A 22,722-nucleotide genomic window follows, 5' to 3' on the forward strand; every position below is an offset into this window, starting at 1 on the left:
AATACAATTTAACACAAATATAATGAACACATTTCTAGATAAACATTTCAAAATGTCCTATCTGCATTGATCGATTCTTTTTCGTTAATAACTCAGCTGTAAAAGCTTTCCCTATGTGTTTGACATTTTGGATGCTAGATAAGAACCTCCTCTATCAAACTATGTTGTAAAATTAGCGAAAAATCTGTTAGCATAACAGTGGTTATCAAAAGAGATAGTCGATGAAGAGAATCGATCGAAGCAGATAGGACCATTTGAAATGTTCATCGAGATTTAATTATTCTCTCTCTTCTATCGCTCTCTCTCACACTCTCACGTTCTCGCTCGATCTGTATCGTACTCATACGCTCACTGTATCTAGCACTGCCAAGACTACTGTTTGCGCTAGATCATATTCGTGGGTGTAAGTCCAAACCTGCTATGCCGTATATCTCGAAAATGGTGAAGGTTACGCCAAACGGACAAAAATTTTGCCCTTCAGGATAACAAAATCACGTGTTTACTTAACGACGCACTAGACTTGTTCGAAAATCAGCTTCGTTCTATATATTGGACTTAGGCCTCTGGCGCCACCTCTAAATCTTAACTAAAAACGCTCGTTTTTGGATATGTTGTTCGTTTGGCCCTAGTAATCATTTTCCACATGAGAAAACGTGTCCCCGAAAGATTTTGAAAAATAAGCCCCGCCCTAAATGCTGCTTCCCCAGCACAGTCGTCAGAGAGTAGTAAGTAGACGAAACAAGTCGAAGAGGCATTCGCCTCCGATCCTCGGGCGCGTGCAAATAGGGAGGATGGAATTGCGTAATATGTTGCACACTCATCGCCATATTCAGAACCACACGCTCCCAACGACCACACAAAATGCTCTCCAGAGTTGTAATCTTGTAACCAAACTTGGAAACAGGGGATACACTCAAAAAATATATCACATATGTAATGCATGAAATCCATGTGAATTTCATATAGCTTTAAAAAAAAAAATTGACGACAACCTAAAGAAATCGTTTATGGACTTTGTCGTTCAGTTTTTCCCTGGAAATTTTCGTTAAATAAGCTAGAATTAAATAAAAAAGTTTTTTTCCCATACATTTTTAACCGCTTTACTACCAATCCCCAGAGAGCCAAAACATTCAAATTTGAAAAAGAAAATTCACTCTCACGATCTCAATATCTCAACATTCCATGTATTTTGATGACACTCTGTAACATTTGCGCCTTCTTAAGATCTAAAAGTTATCTGAATACACATTTGCTGAGAAATTCGAAATAAGAAAACTAGAGCAAAAAACTGTTTTTTTAAGAGCCACTCCAAGTAACCAAAAGTTCCGCATTCAACACTTCCAAGTTCCATAAAGTTCAAATAAAGTTCCGACAGAACTTTCAAGTTCAAATAAAGTTCAGACAGAACTTTCAAGTTCCATAAAGTTCCGACAGAACTTTCAAGTTCCATAAAGTTCAAATAAAGTTCCAACAGAACTTTCAAGCCACATGAAGCAATCCGCACAAATCTTTTTTTGTAACAAAATTTAATGTACGTATATATGAAATAATCAGTGGCCCGAATAAATCATAATTCTTATATTTATGCAACATTCTATGGATACGAACCCGTGTATTAGGCATGTGATCTACGATTGCTAACCACTGCGCCACAAGTGTGATGGAATACCATGTGGGCAAACACCAATTTAAATTCATCAAGGTGTTTCGTATTCAAGTCAGTCAGCTAGCTCAGAAAACTCCAACAATAGGCGGGACAACAGCTCACTTTAATATATTTCAGATGACGTAGTGGTTCGGGCTGAGACTCTCACGCAGAAGGACCGGGTTTAATTCTTCAAACAGCTCCATTACTACTACTAATGCTGATAAATCAATACACATTACACAACGATTTCAGTAGCCCAATACACCTGTTTTTAAGCTTGTCGGTGTGGGCACGATAGAGTCGCTTGTCATCGAGGGAAACACCAAGGTAGTTGACTTCATTTGACCAGTCAACAACGGGGCTGCTGTTCACTCAGATAAAGCAGTCCGCTGGAGGTAGTAGATTAGGTGATGGTCGATGTCGGAAGAGGATGGCTTGACTCTTGCTTTCGTTCACTTTGATTTTCCAGCTGGTCAGGTACGAGACGTACGCCGTTACACCTTGTTGAAGCCGTGACCGGCAGTGCATGGGAGTCCGACCGTTGGCCATGATGGCACTGTCATCTGCGTACAGCGCCAGGCTGCAGCCAGCAGGGAGTTGTGGAACGTCGGAGGTGTAAATGTTATATAGGATGGGGCCGATGAGGCTACCTTGAGGCACACCCGCTGGAACTTCGTGGAGCTCTGAGGTGGCACCTGAAAGATGTACTCGAAACGTTCGATTTCTCAAATAGTTTCTTACCATTCTCGTGAGGTATTTTGGGAAGTTCACTTGCACCATCTTATGGACAAGTCCATCGTACCACACGTTTTTGAAGGTCTTTTCTACATCCAGGAGTACCATGGCTGTGTTGTTAGAGAGTGACTTGTTCCGCTGAATGGTGTTCTCCACTCGGACTAGTTGATGGACGGTAGAATGCCCCTTTCGAAAGCCGAATTTTGCTCCGGTATGATGACGTGGTGTTCCTCGACGTGTTCCATCAGATGCTGAAGAATGAGCCGTTCGAATATTTTGCTGACTGCTGATAGCAGCGTGATGGGCCTGTAGCTTGATGGAGCAGTTGGATCCTTTCCAGGTTTAGGAATAGGGATGACTTTTCCTGTCTTCCATCTGGTTGGGAAGTAGCCTAGCTGGAAGCATCGATTAAATATTGCACCCAGGAATCGGAATGCTTTGCTGGAGAGCTTCTTCAGAACCAGATTGAAGATAGCGTCGTTGCCGGGGGCCTTCATATTATTGCCGCGCATCACTGCTGCACGAACATCATTTTCGGTCACTTGACCAACGAACTGAGCATCGTCGACTTGCTCGTCAAGTTGGTTGATTGTTTGTTGCACCGTATCTTCGTGGGGACTCACCATGCCTGCACCTATGTTATGTGCTTCGATGAGTTTGTTGGCGATAGTGTTGGCCAGTGCTGAGATTTGTCATTGTCATTGAGAGACTTTTGCGCGATATTGACAAAATTGTTCGTCACATAGTCACTGACAGACTTGATCCTCAAAAAAACTTTCGTCAAAATCTCATTCATTGTTTCGTCAATGACAAAGATTCACCTGGTAACAAAAAGTGTAATTTCGTACATTCTGTGTCACATTATTGTTATCCAAGTAGTTCAGGACGTAGATGCTTGTTCACATTAACGGATCCATGTAATTGTGTTGCTCAAATCATTTAATTTCATTACAAATTTAGTTAATATAAAAATCTACACATGTTCGTCACTGACAGCATTGTCATTGACAATTGACATGGTTTGCCTTGACTATGACTGTTAGCTCAAATGAGTGACCAAAGCAGAATTGTCAATATCACTGTGTATTGTTGAGATTTTACAGCACTGGTGTTGGCCTTCTCCGATGGGGACACCGATATACCTCCGGCGTCGTCTTCCAGATCGGGCTCGAGTAGTCGCTCAGTTGTTCGATGCTGTTGGAGAATTGCTGGTTCCTGATCAACATCATTCGATCCCTAATCAGGCAGTTGTTGTTGTTTTTTTCAGGAGGCATCTGGTTCGCTGGAAAATTCTTCTGACTGTGTTTCGTTGCTGGATAAGCTGCCGGGTGTAGGTAGATATCAATCATGGTGAATTGTCGCCTTACCGGTACCCAGCGGATGCTAGCTTCTTCTGCAGTGTGCACGATTTCCTCGAATACTTCCAGTTTGTTGTCGATGGCTTCGAAGGATGGCAGATCCATATTTTCGGGAAGTCGTGAGTCCACCAGGCGTCTGAAAACCACCCAGTTTGGTCCGATGGTAATCTCGTCTCATCGTCACCGGCGCTGTTGTTGGGTTGAAATTTAGTTCACACACTACCGGGTAGTGGTCAGAGCTCAGTTCGTGGTAGGTGACTGGTTTCGAGAGTGCCAGGTCGGACAGGAACACGTCGAGGGTGGTGGGGAGAGGAACGTTGGTTCGTCCGGAAAGTGGATCCCAACAAACATTGAATGTTGAATAAGAACTTAATCAGGCAAAAACAAGCTTCTTCAGCTAAAAAATAGCTTGTTCAGCAGTTGATCAACTCAAATTGTTTGTTGGGATGGTACACGTACCTGAGCTGAGGTGGTCTGCTAGGAGGGCACCGTTTTTGGCAGCCGGTTCTGTTGTTGGTGAGCTTTTGGAGATCTTCCGTGAAGAGTTTGGATGTGCCATTACTGTCTACACATTGCCGAGGTATGTAGACGGCAAACAGTGTGATGTGTCCATGAAGAGCATGTATTTTAACGCCGATTGCTTCAATGATGCTTGTTTTCGGATGTGGTAGGATTTCATAGCGAATGCCATGCTTGATGATGACAGCCACACCGCCACCACTTGAATTGGCGCGATCTAGCCGGATAATGATGTGAGCTGATGTGAGCGAACGCGCCAAAACAAGATCCTTAGGATGGTCCTAAACAGTCCCCCGCGGACTAGAAATTCTGTGATCCACCTCTCTCTCCAAGAACGGAGAGTATTCATCCTGGAAAGGTTCAGAGACACCTGTCTGAGATCAAATCATCAGATCATACGTGATCTAGCACGTTAGGTTAAGTTATACTCGTAGCTAGGTAGGTTATTACTTTTTTCAATTCAAATAAAACAAATCCCCAAAGGGGTATTCTGTAAACTAGTTGAAAAACGCAAATATTAAATTAGAATATCAAATTAAACAAAGATGAAGAGCCAAGTAGGCTAATCAATTAATATGATAAATCAATGTACTACCATAATCAACAGAAATAAACATAATTTTACTACGCCTTCGCATTAGTTGCGATTCACCCGTTCAACGGTAAACAACCAGGAGGCATGACTGGTCGTGGCAGGGGTGGCAAAGGATTTGGTAAAGGAGTCGCCAAGTGTCATCGTGTGATAACATCCAGGGCATGCCATTCGTCGTCTGGCTTGACGTGGTGGTGTCAAGCTCATCTCCGGTCTGATGTACGAGGAAACCCGAGGTGTGCCGAGAAAATGTGATCCGTGATGCCGTCACTGAATATGCAGCTCATCAGAGAGCTCATCAGCACGTTATCATCATCTTCCAAAGCCTGTACTATCATCGGCTCTTTTCAGGGCCGCCAACATTTTCCAAAAGAGTTAATTATCTGAACCTGTCCCAACTAAAATTCATATCAACCCCGCTAAAATTCCTATTCATACACAAAACACAAGCTCCTGCTGCAGTTAACAAAAACTACGTAGTCCTACGTCATCTTTGCGTACAACCCCATTGGGCTGTCACTTGTAGTTTTTATATCGAAAGTGACAAACAATCATATTTTTTTTCAGAAAAATCAATAATAACTCACCTATTTTGTGATTTAGTGTGCTATAATATTCATAAAATTTATGTGTATTGATGTTATGAACAACTCAGTAGAACATTTCAAACCAGTCGAAGTTTATAGAAAATTAAGATAAAGTAAAAACCCTTTTATTAAGGGGGTAGTACACTTTGAACGTCCAAAAAGTAAGGCATTTTCGTTAATTTTTTAAGCAATAAAACACTCAGGGAGGGCAAATATGTTATAACCCATTTATTATTCATCCTTCGAACTACAATTTGTATTTTTTTGAACTCGATTGGCGTCTCCCCGTGGCCGGTGCACCAGGTCGCGCGGGCGTCCTCGCGCGGAAGTCAGAAAACGGCGTGGGAAAATACTCCTTTCCATGTGATCCTGGAACTTAAATCGAACAAAAATCCTGATTAGTAATGAAATTCGGGTTAGAAATACGTACTCCGATTTTTTTTTAAATTAATTTTTTCAAAAGTTGTGGCCTTAGGAAAAAAAAAGTCCATTTTTTCACCCTAAAAATGCTTACAAAATCGTGGATTAAAATCCATTTTTGACAAAATCGAAAATGTGGATACGTATTTCTAAGCAGAATTTAATTCTGATCAAGAAAACCTAGGCGATATCCAAATTTGATGATAACTGGTTAGAGTTATTTCCCACGCCAGTTTGAAAAACCCCGTTTCGAGATAAACGCGTTTAAAGATAAAATTGCTCTCTCAGCGTGCTGGTACATGTTTTAGGAAATCGCTTCGTAAAGCGGTAAGGAATATTCTGGCGGACTTGGAGTTTTTTCTAAATTAAAGTATACATCCCAAGGAACATTTTTTTGAAAAATCAAAGTGTACTCCTCCCTTAAGAGGTTTTCCACGAAAAAAGTTTCATAGTTCAATGATATAAAGAAAAAGACACCTAGTGTATACAGCAAAGTTTCTTGTTTTGATATTTTCTAAAACTTTGCTCAAGATGCCAATCCTGAATATGAAATTTTTGTAATAATAAATTTTGGATCTCACTTCTAGCGGGATTGGTTTGGTCCATGCCAAAAAAAAGGGGATTTTTATATCCTGAAAATTTCTTCGAGGTGTCTAAAATGCGAGATTCGCGAGATAATGACTTTTGATCGTCATTTCACAGTTATGGACCACTGTGCGATGATTTGAACATGTTTCTAATCACCAATTAGCAATCTGAATCTAAAATCAGCTTAGGAAATTGCATGTTTGAATAAATTTGAAGTAGAGACATGAGTGCAGAGTTAGGAAATGGAGGTTAGAGTTTGAAGTAGACCTTGCTCTTCCTTGTTCAATTAATACTGATTCAAGGAGAACAAATTTTAGGGGTTCCTTAAACCATTTATTTTATTTTACAGAAGCATGAAAATTGCTCATGATGGTTTTCAGGTCTGGAAGGCGTCTCAGAGCGTATGTAATCATTTTTATTATTTTTGGGCTTGCGTCTTTCTACTCTTATGCGCTGCTTAACACAGGGAGAAAGACTAGCAAATCTTGAGTTTGTTTTTAACTTTCTGGATCCCAGAAAAAAAACGTACTGTGCACATTAGGCGGTCAGATGACAGTTCTGGTGTAAGTTTATAAAATTTCTCGAAGTGGGTCGCAATTAACGTAAGATTGCAACCATACATTTCCGATGGTCACTTGTTTACTGTTTTAAATTCACTATTTTCGTCATTTTTATTATATGACATACCCACTACCAGCGCTGATATTTTGTCCATGTATCAAGGTGCTTTTAAAAATCTTGAAAACACTCATAATCCCGAAAATAATATCAATTATAGTCTCTAAAAAGCCTTTGAGAAGACCTTTTTTCAAACAGAATGTGAAATTATTCGCCTCTAATGGTTTGAAGAAGATTCTGGGTGAATCATAAAAAAACTGCTCAATAATTGATTGAGTGTCGTAAAATAGCGAAGCAATCAAATGATTCTACAATTACAACCACTTTGGCGTAAATTGGCCACGTGAACGGTACTGGCACTTAACTAATCGACCGAGTCTTATCACTTGCATTGACATTGACACCGCATCATCGCACCGTTACGTAAAACATTCCGGATCGAATCAGGTCAAGTACTGCCAGCAGCTGTTCGAAGCAAAAAAAAAAGACAAAACCAGCAAGCTGTCTACTGTTGCGCCAAACCTGCTGAAAATCGCCAACCATTCGAAATCCAAACGACAACACTTCCATACGATAGCTCTAGCGGTCGAACTAGAATATAACAATAACACCCATCTTTTAGCGGGAGTCAGCTGGCCGGTATCAATTACGGTGCAGGTTATGTGTTATGTGTTCACCCCGAGTGTCCGCCGGTTGTTATGGCATAATGACCAGCGGTTGCGCTTTAGAATGCATTGCCAGATCAAGGGTGGGGCGAATGGCTATTTGAGACGATTTGGCCTATTATAGGATGTCGCTCACGGTGGTGCTCAGTTCTGGAAACATAAGTTGGATTAGAGATTTTCACTCTTGGAAAATTCGAGCAACCCTTGCCCAAGCTCAAGCTCGTCGTCTCCAAAAAGGTCACTTCCCATTTAGGCTCATTAGCCATATCACGGTTACGGTGCATCGTTTCCCGTTGTCTCCGAGTCATTGTCGTCATTGTCGTCATCATCGTCAGCAGCACTGTATTAGGTCGCGTTGCGATGGGGCTGTCACATTTGCCTATTGTCAGAGCGAGGGATCGTGTTTTTTTTCGCTAAGCAGCTGCTCTAGCACAGTTTCTAGTAATTGAGATGGTCTCGCGTGTTAGTTTTGCTGAACATGACGAGAATGAATCGTTTCGAGCAAGTAATAACATCACACGAACACGAGTGACATGCAAGCAACGGGGAGGCAGTGCAATTTGTCTTGAGAGAATGCTGAAGCATGGGAATAGAAATTTGGATAAATTTGAGTACTTTGAGTGTTGTAATTAAATACATACATGTGGCAATCTTTTAAATAGAAAAACTGAAGTGTCAGGGTTTGACGGCGAAAAGCAATCATTTTTTAGATAAATGAGTTTACAGATACAGAATCATGACGCAAATCTTCTGAAATTACTATGCATAACTCAAATGATTATTTTTTCCTTCAGTGATGACTTTGTACTTCGTCTTGTAATACAAATGTGTAGTTTTCTGAAAAAATCACATATTACTACAAATTCACCTTCCTGTAAATTTTGTTTAGCATTCTGCAAAAAAACATAGACTGCTGTTTTATAAAATCATGAGGTATTAATTTCTCTAATTTTCCAATTAAATGGGAAACACATTCAACCGACTCTTTAACTAATGCTTCTATATCACATCTGTCGGTTGTGACCCATTGTTCAAATTGTATTTCATTAATGCCTTTTTCCACGATTTCTTCCAATAACTTTTGTTCGAAAAAAGATGAATCCATGCAGTTTTCACAGCGTCATACACAGCAAAAAAATAATTTTGATATCACATCAAAGTGGATGCACTACAATCATGTCGAAAATTTCATGTAATTTTTATGACCACATAAATAAACAAATGCAGTAAAAGCAGCGTAATGTCAGTTCATGCATTGTATTAATGATATTTTTGTTCTTTTTAGCAAGTAATATTACACCATATTTTCGACATGATTGTAGTGCATCCACTTTGACGTGATATCAAAATTATTTTTTTGCTGTGTAGGCAGCAATCCATTGATTTTCTTTCACATATCAAACTATCTGTAATCGACTTCAAATCAATGGACAAATCAAATTTCTTTAAGTTGTGAATAATCAAATTAACATTTCCATGAATAGTACATACACACACATTATGTGTCCCTGAGCTAGTTAACAATTTACAGTTCTTAGGCCTGAGATTCACAAAGGTTGAAAACCCAACTTGTACTTCACTATTTAATTATTTGAATCGGTTGTAGGGCTCCCGCACGCTATGTCTGAAAGCACCTTTTTTTTGCAACTATTATGTACCTCAGTTTTTTCTTCACAGGAATTTAGTATTAATCATAACAATCAAATCTGTGAAGGTTTTAAAATATTTCATCTTGGGTTTTTTGAGAAAAGGTGTTTTGAAGTACACTTAGCCGTTTATTAAGGCGTATATGGACTATTGACTATACAAAACTGTTACGGATCGAAACAAATTCAGCTGAAAATGATTCAAAAGCGATTAAAGTAGTCAAAATACTATGTTTCAACGGTATAGTAAGATTCCTTTTTCGGTACCATAAGATACCGTAGATTTGTTATGATCTCATAATGTTTAAATTAATAAAATAATTAAACTCTTGCAAAAATCTATGTTTTCATATTTTATAATATGGCCTACCGGAGGTTTCGATAAACTAAAAAAAACCCATGCACTCAACCATGAGTTTATCACCGAAACAATGTCTCATAATAGCATCCATATTGTCCAAAACCTTTAGTTGATGATCAAAATTGCATCCTTCCAAAACTACACATTTATCAAGCAATGGCGTTTATCAAGTACCTACAATGGCAACCAGCGAATCTATTTTGCGCATGCCGAGTTGCATTTGCGGCAGCCACGCAATTTGAAGCGTTATTGGGATCATTTTTGGCCGCGTTGTCTATCCTCATAGCTGATTTGAGGCCTGGCTGGATGGTTATTAAATGCTGACCTTATTAACACTCACTTTCACTTTCTTATAGCTGAGTAAATCTTCGTGAGAAATCTAAAACAAAAATCTGACTGTTTCAAATTTAAACCCACTGGTCTTCCTGCGACGTTTGAAAAACTAGCCTCGGCTTGTTTTTTTGTCATAACTGCAGCGGTTCTCAATTTTTTTTCGATTGCGACCCACTTTTTAGAAATTGTATAAGCTCGTGACCCACTCATATTATATGGAGATGTTATTAGGCCAAAATGATCTTAAAAATCCATGATACTCCAAAAGATAAAATGACTAGAATCGACAAATTTGTGGTAAATCGGTAAAACCATCCAAACATTATCTGAAGACTCTGAAAGAGCTATCTAAACTCATGAGTAACATAAAAAAAAATCAAGTATAAAACTAAAGTCAACTCTCCACAACTCGATGTCCGCTAACTCGATATTGAGTTTTAGAACCATAGTAAACATTTTTTTTAACTCTTTATTTGTTTCAAATTCAAAATAAATTACATTTCATTTTAACCTAGGTGCTCCAGTTACTACAGTAACTTACCTTAATTGATATGATATATATCTAAGTATTTTTACATTGTTCCTGTCTTGGCAATTAAGTATTTTAAACAGGTTTTTTGAACCTGCATGTCAGTATAACAATTGATATCTTAAAACTAAAAACTAAAACTAAATCTTATCTAAGTATAAAGAGAATTAATCGTTGCAATTGAGGAATGCAACGATTTTTGCCTGCAATTATTAATTATTTTGTTGGACATTTGTTCTAAAGTCTCAGCATTAGAAATTCTATGTACTTTGGTAGTTCTGTACCAGGGAGGCAACTTCAAAATCATCTTCAGAACTTTGTTCTGAATCTTTTGAGGTGCTTTTTTCCTGGTCGTGCAACAACTAGACCAAATTGGCACAGCGTAAAGCATGGCCGGTCTAAAAACTTGTTTTAATATTAGAAGTTTATTCGCCAGGCAAAGTTTAGATTTCCTGTTTATAAGAGGATACAAACATTTAATATATTTGTTACATTTGGCTTGAATGCCCTCAATGTGTTCTTTAAAAGTTAATTTTTGGTCAAGTATTAAACCAAAATATTTCACTTGGTTTGACCAGGAAATTGAAACTCCGTTCATAGTGACTATGTGACTACTACTAGGTTTCAAAAAGCAAGCTCTAGGCTTATGTGGAAATATTATAAGTTGAGTGTTGGAAGCGTTGGGAGAAATCTTCCATTTTTGTAAATAAGAAGATGAAATATCTAAACTTTTCTGCAGTCTGCTGCAAATAACACGAAGTCTTCTTCCTTTAGCGGGAATGCCTGTGTCATCAGCGAACAAAGATTTGTGGCAACCCTGAGGCAAATCAGGGAGGTCCGAAGTGAAAATGTTATACAATATAGGCCCAAGAATGCTACCCTGAGGAACTCCTGCACTTACAGGTAGTCGATTGGATTTGGAATTTTGGTTATTTACCTGCATAGTTCTGTCAGTTAAATAATTCTGAACCAATTTCATAATGTAAAGTGGAAAATTAAACTTTTTCAATTTAGCAATTAAACCTTCATGCCAAACACTGTCGAATGCTTTTTCTATGTCTAGAAGAGCAACTCCAGTTGAGTGGCATTCAGATTTGTTTGAACGAATTAAATTGGTAACTCTTAAGAGTTGATGAGTAGTTGAATGCCCATGGCGAAATCCAAACTGCTCATCTGCAAAAATTGAGTTCGTATTGATGTGAAGCATCATTCTATTTAAAATTATCTTTTCAAAAAGTTTACTTATTGAAGAAAGCAAACTTATTGGACGGTAGCTGGAAGCTTCAGCTGGATTTTTATCCGGCTTCAAAATTGGAACAGCTTTTGCATTTTTCCATTTATCAGGAAAGTATGCCAAATGGAAACATCTGTTAAATAATTTTACCAAGAAAGACAAGGTACTCTCTGGGAGTTTTTTGATGAGGATATAGAAAATTCCATCATCACCCTGAGCTTTCATATTATGATACTTTTTAGTTATAGACCTTACTTCGTCCAAATCAGTCCCCCAGGAGTCATCAAAAATATTTTCCCGAGAGAAAATATTCAGATAATCCCGAGCAACCTGATTCTCAATAGGACTAGTAAGACCCAAACTGAAATTTTGGGAACTCTCGAATTGCTTAGCAAGTTTCTGTGCTTTGTCCAAATTTGTGATCAAAATTTTACCACCTTCTTTACGCGATGGAATAGGCTTTAGAGGTTTTTTCAAAAATTTTGTGAGTTTCCAAAAGGGTTTGGAACTCGGGTCTAATTCAGTAACATTATTTTCAAAAGTTTTGTTCCTCAAGGCAGAGAATCGCATTTTAATTTGTTTTTGCAAATCCCGCCAGATAACTTTCATGGCAGGATCGCGTGTTCTTTGATATTGTCTCCTACGGACATTTTTAAGACGGATCAAGAGCTGAAGATCGTCGTCTATTATAATTGAATCGAATTTAACCTCGCATTTTGGTACTGAGGCAGCTCTATGGTAACTGAAAGTAGAGCTGTTGGGATTAGAAATTATTTCTTGGGATATTTCAAAAGTTACTGGAAGGTGATCAGAACCGAAGTCAGCATAAGTAACCTATTGGCTACAAAGCCGACATGAATCAGTTAAGACCAAATCAATAGTTGAGGGATTTCTTGCAGAAGAAAAGCATGTTGGGCTGTTTGGATATTGAATAGTGTGATAACCTGCAGAACAATCATCAAACAGAATATTACCATTGGAATTGCTTTGAGAATTATTTTATGAGCGGTGTTTTGCATTAAAATCACCAATAATGAAGAATTTAGACGTATGACGGGTAAGTTTCGGAAGGTCACCCTTGAGAAAATTCTTTTGCTGGCCTACGCATTGGAATGGCAAATAGGCAGCTATAAGCGTGAGTTGTCCAAATTTTGTTTCAACAGAAACTCCCAAAGTTTCCAACACTTTGGTTTCAACTGAAGAAAGAATTTTATGTTTGAATCGTCTATTAACAATGATGGCAACGCCACCACAGGGTCCATCAAGGCGATTATTTCTATAAATGAAATAATTTGCGTCCTTCTTAACCTTATGGGCAGGTTTAAGGAACGTTTCAGTTATAACGGCAATATGCACGTTATGAACTCTCAAAAAGTTAAGTAGCACGTCTTCATTATATTTAAGAGATCGAGCATTCCAATTTAAAATATTTAATGCTTTAAACTCCATTACTGAATTTCAAAGTCATGACAGTATTGTTTGCAAATTTTACTCCAGTTGAATAGCATCAAACATGGAGTTAGATTTAAACATGCTTAGTGGTTCCTATTCAAAAAGTTGCTGGAACGGTTAAAGCCGAAGAGTTTCGTCCCATCAACATGTTGCACACATTAGAGAAAATATTAGAACTTGTTGTTAAAGGCCAGCTGTTGGAGTATTTGAATAGCAACTCTTTGTTAGCAAAGTGGAAAGACAACTTGGAGCGTAAAGATACGATTGTTTCTGTTTTTGGGATCTTAAACGCGCTTTTGAAACAATTTCTATACCCTTATTGTTAAGATCAATCAAGCGTTTTGGAATTATGAGTACTGCACATAAATGGTTTGAAAGCTATTTGTCTGACAGAACTCAACGGACTGTTTTTAATGATTCTGTTTGCAGTCCCGAGGGGAATAACCTTGGAGTGCCCCAGGGAAGTGTATTAGGGCCCCTGTTATTTATTATGTATATTAATGACTTGTGACGTGTTTTACGATTTTGCGACATTAATCTTTCTGCAGATGATACTGTGTTATTCATTGCAGCTAAGGATTTAGATGATGCCGTTTTACACTTGAATGAAGATTTGCGTTCTCTTAGTAGATGGTTCAAGTATAAGCAGTTAATAATGAATACAAGTAAAACTAAATTTATTGTAATTTTGCGGAATCGAGTAAATGAGAACGTCTCTGTTGTAATTGATGATTGGACTATTGATCGCGTTCGGGAGATGAAATATCTTGGCGTGATTATTGATGATACACTTAAGTTCAACTCTCACATTGACAATGTCATCAAGAAAATTGCCAAGAAGTATGGAATTCTATGTCGACTGAAAAACGATTTAACTATTGCCAGTAAAATACAGCTATACAAATCAATCATCTCTCCTCATCTTGACTTTTTGCCCTTCCATTTTATTTCTGGCCAATGGAACACAAATATCGAGATTACAGCGCTTGCAGAATAAAATAATGCGTTTGATTTTGAGATGTAATAGATTCACTTCCTCAACTTTGATGCTAGGCGCCTTACAATGGTTGTCGGTGAAGCAAAGAATTGCATATTTGACTATGGTGTTCATTTTTAAAGTAGTTAACGGTTTGCTGCCTCGATATTTGTGTAATCGAATTGAAAGAGGAAGTGACTTTCATAGATATAATACTAGAAACGCGGTTGAAATAAGAACACCAAATTTCTTGACTTGTGCTTCACAAAATTGATTATATTATAAAGGAATAAATGTTTTCAATTCGATGCCTAGACATATCAAACGTTTAGCAACACTTACAGAATTTTATCGACACTGCATTTCACACGTTAAAACTGTCTTTTGAACAGTTATCCAGTGATTTTTTTATGAATTGATAAATTATGTATCTTGACGAAGTTATCTCTAACGGATTATTTTATATGGATAGCTGTCATTCCGACTTTTTAATAATCATTGTAGCACTGCAAAAACTATTTCTTTTTGCCTCGATGGTGATGATGGATTTTTAATATTTGATATAATAGTAGATTAATTAAAAAAACCCGAATTTATCCACCTATGGTGTGATCAGACCCTTCTTACTTATTCAAGTTTATTTATTTTATTGTGTTGACAATCACTCCCGTGTTTTGTCGGTTTTATCATCGAGTGTTTTTTGCAGCAGTATAATAATTATTATCAGTTTTACCAGTGCTCTCCGTGCAATAATCTGCGTTCTCGAAATTCTCTGCGATCATGAATGTGTTAATCGGCAATAAGCGCGATAACGGAACCACCGTCGTCGTAATTCATCAGTATTAGTACCTGAGCGTACGGCTCCGGCTGTCTCCTAAATCTTTCATCAATTTTCAGTCCAGTTCGGTAGTTGTTAACTGCTGATCATTATCTTATCATCTATATTGTCACCCTTGCGAATCGTTATACTTATTAGTCCTTAAGTGAACCTCGACAAAGATGGTCTCCATCACTCCATTCTATGTTAGTGGTAAAAACAAACGGAAAGTGTTCCTCTCGGTTGGCCTGGTGCTGGCTATGGTGTACGTCTTGTTCTCAATCAACTACCAGCCATTACACGAGAACTGCTTTGCCCGAGAATTCCCCGACCCGTTCCGGGTACTGGAAGATGTGCAGAAGTCACACAAACAACCTCAACACGGGAAGAACATCTTCTTCCATGAAACGTCCTGCTCTGCAGATGGGATAATTAGGCTGAATGCTCGCCAAGCGTGTGCCATCGAATCGGCCGCACGGATGAACCCCAACTGGAATGCGTTCGTGCTGTTCGCAGCCCCGGTGGGATTCCGTAATAAGAGTGCGCTTCCACTGCTGGACGTTCTGCACGCGTATCCCAACATCAATCTGCGGCACGTGAACCTCTCGACCTACGCTCAGGATACGCCGCTGGAAGATTGGATGCACACTGGAGAAATTTTCCGCTCCAAGTACATGAATTCCCACCTGTCGGACGTTATGCGATATCTGACGCTGTACAAGTACGGCGGAACCTATCTGGACTTGGACGTAGTGGTGCTGAAGTCGTTCGATACAATGGAACCGAACTATGCCGGGGCGGAATCGTCCCGCTGGGTGGCAGCCGGAGTCATCAACTTTGAATCCGACGGACACGGGCACGAGCTGGCGGCGATGTGCGTCAGGGACCTATTGATCAACTTCAACGGCCAGGACTGGGGCAACAATGGACCGGGCGTAATCACCCGGGTGCTGAAGCGAATATGCAGCACCAAGGCACCGCTGATGATGACACGCGAGCGCTGCCGCTACTTCACCGTGTACCCACCGGAAGCCTTCTATGCCATAAACTTCGACGACTATCTGCAGTTCTTCGAGGAACGCTGGGTGGACCAAGCGCTCGCCACCCTCAACCGATCCATCGTGACGCATGTGTGGAACAAGTTTAGCAGGGATACCAAGGTACGAGTTGGCTCCCGGGTTGCCTACGGGGTGCTAGCGGAACAGTACTGTCCGCGTGTATACAAAGCGAGCGGGGAGTTTTTCTAGCTTAGAGGTTCGATCGTCTGTTGGGTTGAGTTGGGTTGTACGTTCAACAGATGTGTGGGGGTTGTCGCATTTAGCATACGTTCTCCGGAAAACCGCCGGAAATGTTCTACGAAGGAAGTATTTTCTTGTTAGAAAATATCCAGACTTCTATAGCTTTAGCATGAATAAAACTAACCCGAATGTAACAATATCTCGAATATCAGGCACGGTGGGTACGTCGAAACAAAAAACAATATCCCGGAAGCCAAGAAGATTCCGTTCTTAGCCAAAATTATCAAAACTTAGGTAGGACAGAGTGAAAAAAAAAATCAGATTATTCCGGAAAATTTTGTTCTGCGAAAAACAAAATGATCCCCGAACAGCTTTGTGTGCCGAATTAGCTTCTCCCGTGAGTGTATATTATTTCATACGTGTTTTAAGGCATGGTTAAGTTTTAGAATAATTAAGTATTAAGGAGAGGAAAAACAAAGCAAGATCCTAGATGTGTAATTTGCATTTTAAGTAAATATTTGGTGCTAGAATTTCTATGATGCGTTTCTAGAGTGCTGATGTTTGTAAGTAGTGCCTATATCTACACTTTCTCTCATTGGCGTAGCTAGATAATTAATCTGGATTGGGCCTAGGGAGGGGGGGGCAAACATTTTATTTCATTAATTTCATAATTGGAACCTCGATTGTGGGAGCCTTAAAAGCTTACTGATTTTGAACAAGCAAGGATCGTTTGTTCATGCTTTTTGTAATGAAATCAAAAAGCGTCCGGATCTCATAAATTTAAGCATCTCATACTTAAGAAAATTCTCAGAGTTAGGCAATTCCATGAATTTTGTAACTAGATTTTTTTTTACATTTTGAATATTTCATCATCAGTTAAATCTCAGACATAGGAACCAACACTAAATTCTAGAAGTTTGAATTTTATGATTTTCTAAAATGCTGGCTTTGAAACATAGTAAAATGCTCGCAGAATAAATACCATACATTGGACTTAGGAAAATGTGCAAGATGTATGTCCATGCACAATTCTAAACACTCTGAATGTTATAAAATAAATATAGTTTTGAGATCCCATACCCATATGTGTTCAAGATTTTGAAACTAAAAAAATAGGTATATCTGATACAGATTGTAAGCGTAAATTCTTCGAATACAAATGTAAATAAAAGTTAACGAAGTTAGATCAATTGTTATAGTTTTAAATCCTGTAGCTTATGAAACGTTTCCTGAACATCTATAAAACTCTCTTAAGATTTACAAACTTTTCCATAGTTCTACGAGGTTCTCTGAATTTATTTAAATTTCTATGAGTTGGTTGGAAATGCTAACACGAAGCTTTAGTGTGATAATTTATTAGCTAGAGAATGATCTTTAGAAGAGGGTAGGTGGATAGTTCCGTTAGAGTATGGCAGGATGAAAATTGAATAGAAGTTGAAAATGAGCGAAGGGCCATTAATGCGAAGGTATAAAGTCAAACGCACATCTTTTGCCTAACCCGTACGATGTAGGCGGAGACTTGAAGTATGTCCTCCTTTTGCTCATTACTGACTGCGGCTGTGGAATAGTTCTAGCGACGTTTCATCACTATCACTATCAATTTCTATATTTATTCCATCTCTCTTAATTCTACGAAGATCTCTGAACATCTTTGCACTTCTGGAAAGACACCTATCATCTACAAATATTCTTGAACGTCATTCCTTGAAATTTAACGATGTTCCCAAAACCTCCAAGAATTTCATGGAGTTTTTTTGAAGTAAGATCTGTGACAAACTCCAAAGAAGCTCGAGGTTTTTATTCTATCTTTTTTGAACCATTTTCTTTTAGAAAATGATCTTTGAAAAACTTCTAGAACAAATATTGGCGCACGTTTTTACTGAACTGAAGCATGTTAATAAGTCTTAACGTTGAAAAATTATAGACTTTTTTGCCCAAAAAACCAAGTCGTGTTGAAATGCTTATATCACATGGAGTTGGATCGCTAAAATGTTTCTTGTGGTATCATCTCAAAAGCCATACTTAAATAAATATTTGAGGAAAAAACTGCGAGGGCAACTTTCTTTAAATTTGAATAAATCAATTTTAAAAATTCCCTAAAAAAAACTTGAAAATTACCTGTACTCAAACATAACAGCATACTGTGTTTATCAAAATTGTAGGTTTTGACTAGATCTTAAAGTCTTCTTTGCACAACTTTTTTGTTGAATGTAACGTAAAAAAGATAGAATTAATTATGTTTTTTTTTGTAAAAGACAGTAATATTCAATGCAGAGGCGTCACGTGCCTCATTTGTTTTTCTGTGCACCAAGCTTTGTTCGTTATTAGTATACAACCACATATCGGGAGAACTTTGAGATTTGGGCGTAATTGCTTTTGTAAACAAACAGGTCCATAACTGATTTCTCGCGAATAAAAACACAATCTCTAAAAAAAAAAAACTATAACAAATGATAAAGGAATCATTCCTCTATCTGTTTGTGTTGTTAGTTTTACCGTGCCGATTCAAATTTCGCACACTTAAACTCGAATTTCGGACACTTTTAAAAGTTGATTATCTCGGTCGAATATGATCCACATGTCTTGTAAATTTTAAATTTTTTTGACTAGTGCCCTCCACGATCATCTTACATTATTACTTTGTTTCTAACTGGATGTAATATTTAATTAAAAATGAAAGTGTCCGAAATTTGAATCGTCCGAAATTTGAATCGGAACGGTATAGATTTAGCTTTGATTCGCGAGAAATCAGCAAATGACGTGTTTGTTTACAAAAGAAATTACGCCCTAATCTCGAAGTTCTCCGGATATTAGTTTTTGTTTTATCTTTCAATGCTCCATGAATTCAAGGGACATATTCTCCATTACATTGTTACATTGACATTGACAGATTCTCTTCATCGACTTTCTCTTTGTATTCTCACGGCCATGTAAAGACATTCCTAGGTATTTTCAGCACACAAATCGATACAAGAAGCTTTTACCTAGCTTCTGATACGACAAACACGACAAGAAACGGTTATGTGGTCAAGTTATTAACGAAAGAGAAAGTCGACGAAGAGGATCGATCAATGTTACTTAGGACCTAATGTTCAGCTTGAAATGTTCTTCTAATTAAAACTCACACATTCAAACCGGTCTGCAAGTATGATAACGTCCAAAGCGTATCAAACTGCTGTGTCCGTGTTGCTCCCATTTAAAGCGTAACTGCTGAAAGCTTCAATTACAACCACGCAAACCGCCATGAATTGTGGAAAATTTGTGGTATGTTTCAAGAGGTGATAGAAGGTCTGCTTGGCTTACATCAGGCATTTGACCATTCACAAACTTGTCACCCTCCACCCGCTTAGAAATCAATGCATTAGGGATTAGGCAGACCATCCGAACTGAATTTAACCCTTTTTGAAGCAAACCAAGGTCGAAGATTTAATTGAACCACACTATAAAATAGTGTATTCATGGTCAATTGTGGTCTGGAGTAAAGAAGTACAGCTATAATGTGTCCATTAAAATCTATAAAAATCTAAACGCATTTTTTAAAATTATTTACACCTGTGTTGTGCACAGGTTGCACATGTGGACGCGACGCCACTGATTCAATGATTGTTTTTTTTCCTTGATTTGTTTTCCGTCGATCTTGTTTTCCGTGCTAAGCCTCAATGCTACCGACGCCAGGGAGGCAGCTCCTACACCTGGAACCCTACTTATCGTCCCATCAGAACTCATGAACCAAGGACCAAAGGCGTGATCAGAGATGCTACGCTTCAGAACATCCCACTGGCGCCGACTTGCATTGAACCCAGGCCTGCTGGGGTGAGATATAATCACGCTTATCGCTACACCACTGGCACCGCTTTCCATGAATGTTTATTCACGTTTCTATTTACACGATTCGTATACCGGACATTTGTGATTGTGGTAGTGGCATTAGTTGTATCTCACAGTAGTGCTACTCACACAATTCAAACATATGATTTAATTGTTATATTGCATGTACGATACGGTACTGTCACACATACAAGTGATGTGAAGTTGTTCGCCTCCTCGTGGTGCACCCTGGAAACGATGGACCACCAGTGCTGCGGTACTGATCCAGTCGGCTAATCGAACAACAAACGAGGGGACGCGCCTTGCGATCGATGTCAGTAAGATCGCAAGTATGTATACTGACACACTGGCATTATGTAGGATACAGAGTGGAAACTTATCATAAACCACGCTACGGGCTGGCGCTCAAGGTATTTCATCCTCTTAGTAGAGTCGGGTGGAACCGACCGAAACGACGTTTGAGCTAATGCTAAAACCCTGGCAGGCCTTAGAATACGTTCCTCCCGTGCCACCCAGTTGGGGCTGTGTGGTGGGAATAGGTTCGGTTGAGTTATTCCCGTCTTACGCGATCCGGCTCTGAACATAACGCCCCATGAAGGCCTATGTCAACCCTCGTCATGGACCTCACTGCTCGCATAGCCACCCATGGGGATCAATCAGCGACTATTCCATTTGCACGGTAGGATAGCGGTCTAAGGGGGACCCAACAGTCGGGATGATTTCAAAAAGTCATCAAAAAAGCACAAAACCCCAAACCCCCCAGTGAACAAGTCGCCGAGGAGGCGACCGCGAATCCGTTCGCGAAGGGTGGTCTATCCAGATCTCCCCAACACAGTGAGCCGAACAAACGGCCGAAATCTCCGCGCGACGCAGAGACAACGGCCGAGATCGGTGGACAGCCGGAGGAGCAGCCGAAGGACTGGCCCGGGCTAATCAGAACCATGAATAGCTTTGGGCCCCTCCCTAGGTTGCGCGCAATCGCGGGACAGCTCGACGCCATCATAGAGTTCACGAGCACGAAGAGCAACATCGCGAAGGACCTAAAGCAGGCCTTGCGACAGCTCCGTGCAAACGTGAACGAGGCAAAGGACGACCACGAGCGGCTTAGGAAGCGACTAGAGGTCGCAGAGAGGGCGGAACAGAAGGAGCCGAAGTCTACCCAGACGGACGCCTTCAACTTCGCGGGCAACAACACGATGTCCAGCGAGGCCCTCCACTTTGCCGTTACGCAGGGACAGAAGCTCGATCGGCCCTCACCCTCGCCAGCAAAGGGCGCGGCACGCCCTAAGAGACGGAAAGTCTCGGCACAGGTGGAGTGCGTGGCGGTGGCCCATCAGCCCACTGCACCAGTGAACGTACCGCAGAAGAGGGCTGGAATAGCCAATAGAACAGTTGAGAACAGTAGCGGCTCCAAGGGCGGGAAGCAGGGCAGTAAGAACTGCGCCCCCCGAAACCCCCGGACAAAACTGCCCCAAGAGCAGTGCTGCCCGGAACAGGAACAAGAGTGAAGCTCTCATCTTCAAGACGGAAGCGTCGAAATACGCGGAAGTCTTGAAGAAAATGAGAACGGACGAGCGTCTTGTGGAGATGGGCAGCAACGTGAGGAGCATCAGGCGCACTCGTACAGGCGAGATGCTAAAGACCAGGGACCAACCTACCAGAAACGCCGCAAAGGAGGTCGTTGGTGCTGGGATGCAGGTGAAGTCGCTAGGCTCGACTATCACCACCCAGGTCAAGGACCTGGACGAAGTGACGGAGGCGACCGAGATAGCCACGGCGCTCCGGGAACAGTGTCAAGTCGAGGTACCGCAAACAGCGATTACCTAGAGGAAGGGACTGTTTTCCACCCAAGTGGCTACCGTCAGGCTCTCCGCAGCTGAGGCCAGAAAGGTGGTAGCCGCAGGGAGGGGGCGAGTGGGCTGGTCGGTCTGCCCTGTTAGTATTCCCCGACCGGTTACGGCTTGCTTTAGATGCTTCGGTCAGGGCCATGTGGCTCGTGACTGTAAGAACACCGACAGGAGCAAGCTTTGCAGATGGTGCGGCTCGGAGGGCCATAAGGCACGAGGTTGCCAAAAGCCGTCGAGATGCACTATATGCGCGGAGAAGGGGAATACCCCTACCAACCACATGGCAGGTGGCCCACGCTGCCCGGGGGCCAAGAGCAATGCTGCTAAGGCAAAGAGCAATGCTCAGCCATGTTCGAGGTAGTGCAGTTGAACCTGAACCACTGTTCGGCTGCCCAGCAACTGCTGTGGCAATCGGCAGCGGAATGGGGAGCGGATGTCGCAATCATCTCCGATCCGTACCGCGTCCCAACCGGCAATATACATGGCGGCGATATGCACAATAGGGAGCTTCCCCATTCAGGAGTTAGTCGTGTCCAACTCGAGCGAGGGATTCGTGATCACCAGGGTTAATGGAGTATACTTAGGTAGCTGCTATGCTCCGCCCAGGTGGTCTATCGAGCATTTCTCGCAGATGGTGGACAGACTCACTGCGGTACTTGTCGGCCTAAGACCGGTGGTCATTGCGGGCGATTTTAACGCATGGGCGGTAGAGTGGGGTAGCCACCACACCA

General features: G+C 40.5%; 2 protein-coding genes across 4 annotated transcripts in view; one reads left to right on the forward strand and one right to left on the reverse strand.

Moving 5' to 3' along the window:
- Nucleotides 1-22,722, reverse strand: part of CRMP (Collapsin Response Mediator Protein) — a 142,467-nt gene that overhangs the window by 86,290 nt on the left and 33,455 nt on the right. The window lies entirely within an intron of this gene.
- Nucleotides 15,261-16,325, forward strand: LOC135717207 (lactosylceramide 4-alpha-galactosyltransferase-like). Its single transcript, XM_065239179.1, has one exon. The coding sequence runs from the start codon at nucleotides 15,261-15,263 to the stop codon at nucleotides 16,323-16,325; it is 1,065 nt and encodes a 354-aa protein (XP_065095251.1).

This window comes from Ochlerotatus camptorhynchus, unplaced genomic scaffold (assembly GCF_037179485.1).
Source record: "Ochlerotatus camptorhynchus isolate MF236.1 unplaced genomic scaffold, CSIRO-AGI_Acam_v1.1 ptg000006l, whole genome shotgun sequence".
In the NCBI taxonomy this organism is placed as follows: domain Eukaryota; kingdom Metazoa; phylum Arthropoda; class Insecta; order Diptera; family Culicidae; genus Ochlerotatus; species Ochlerotatus camptorhynchus.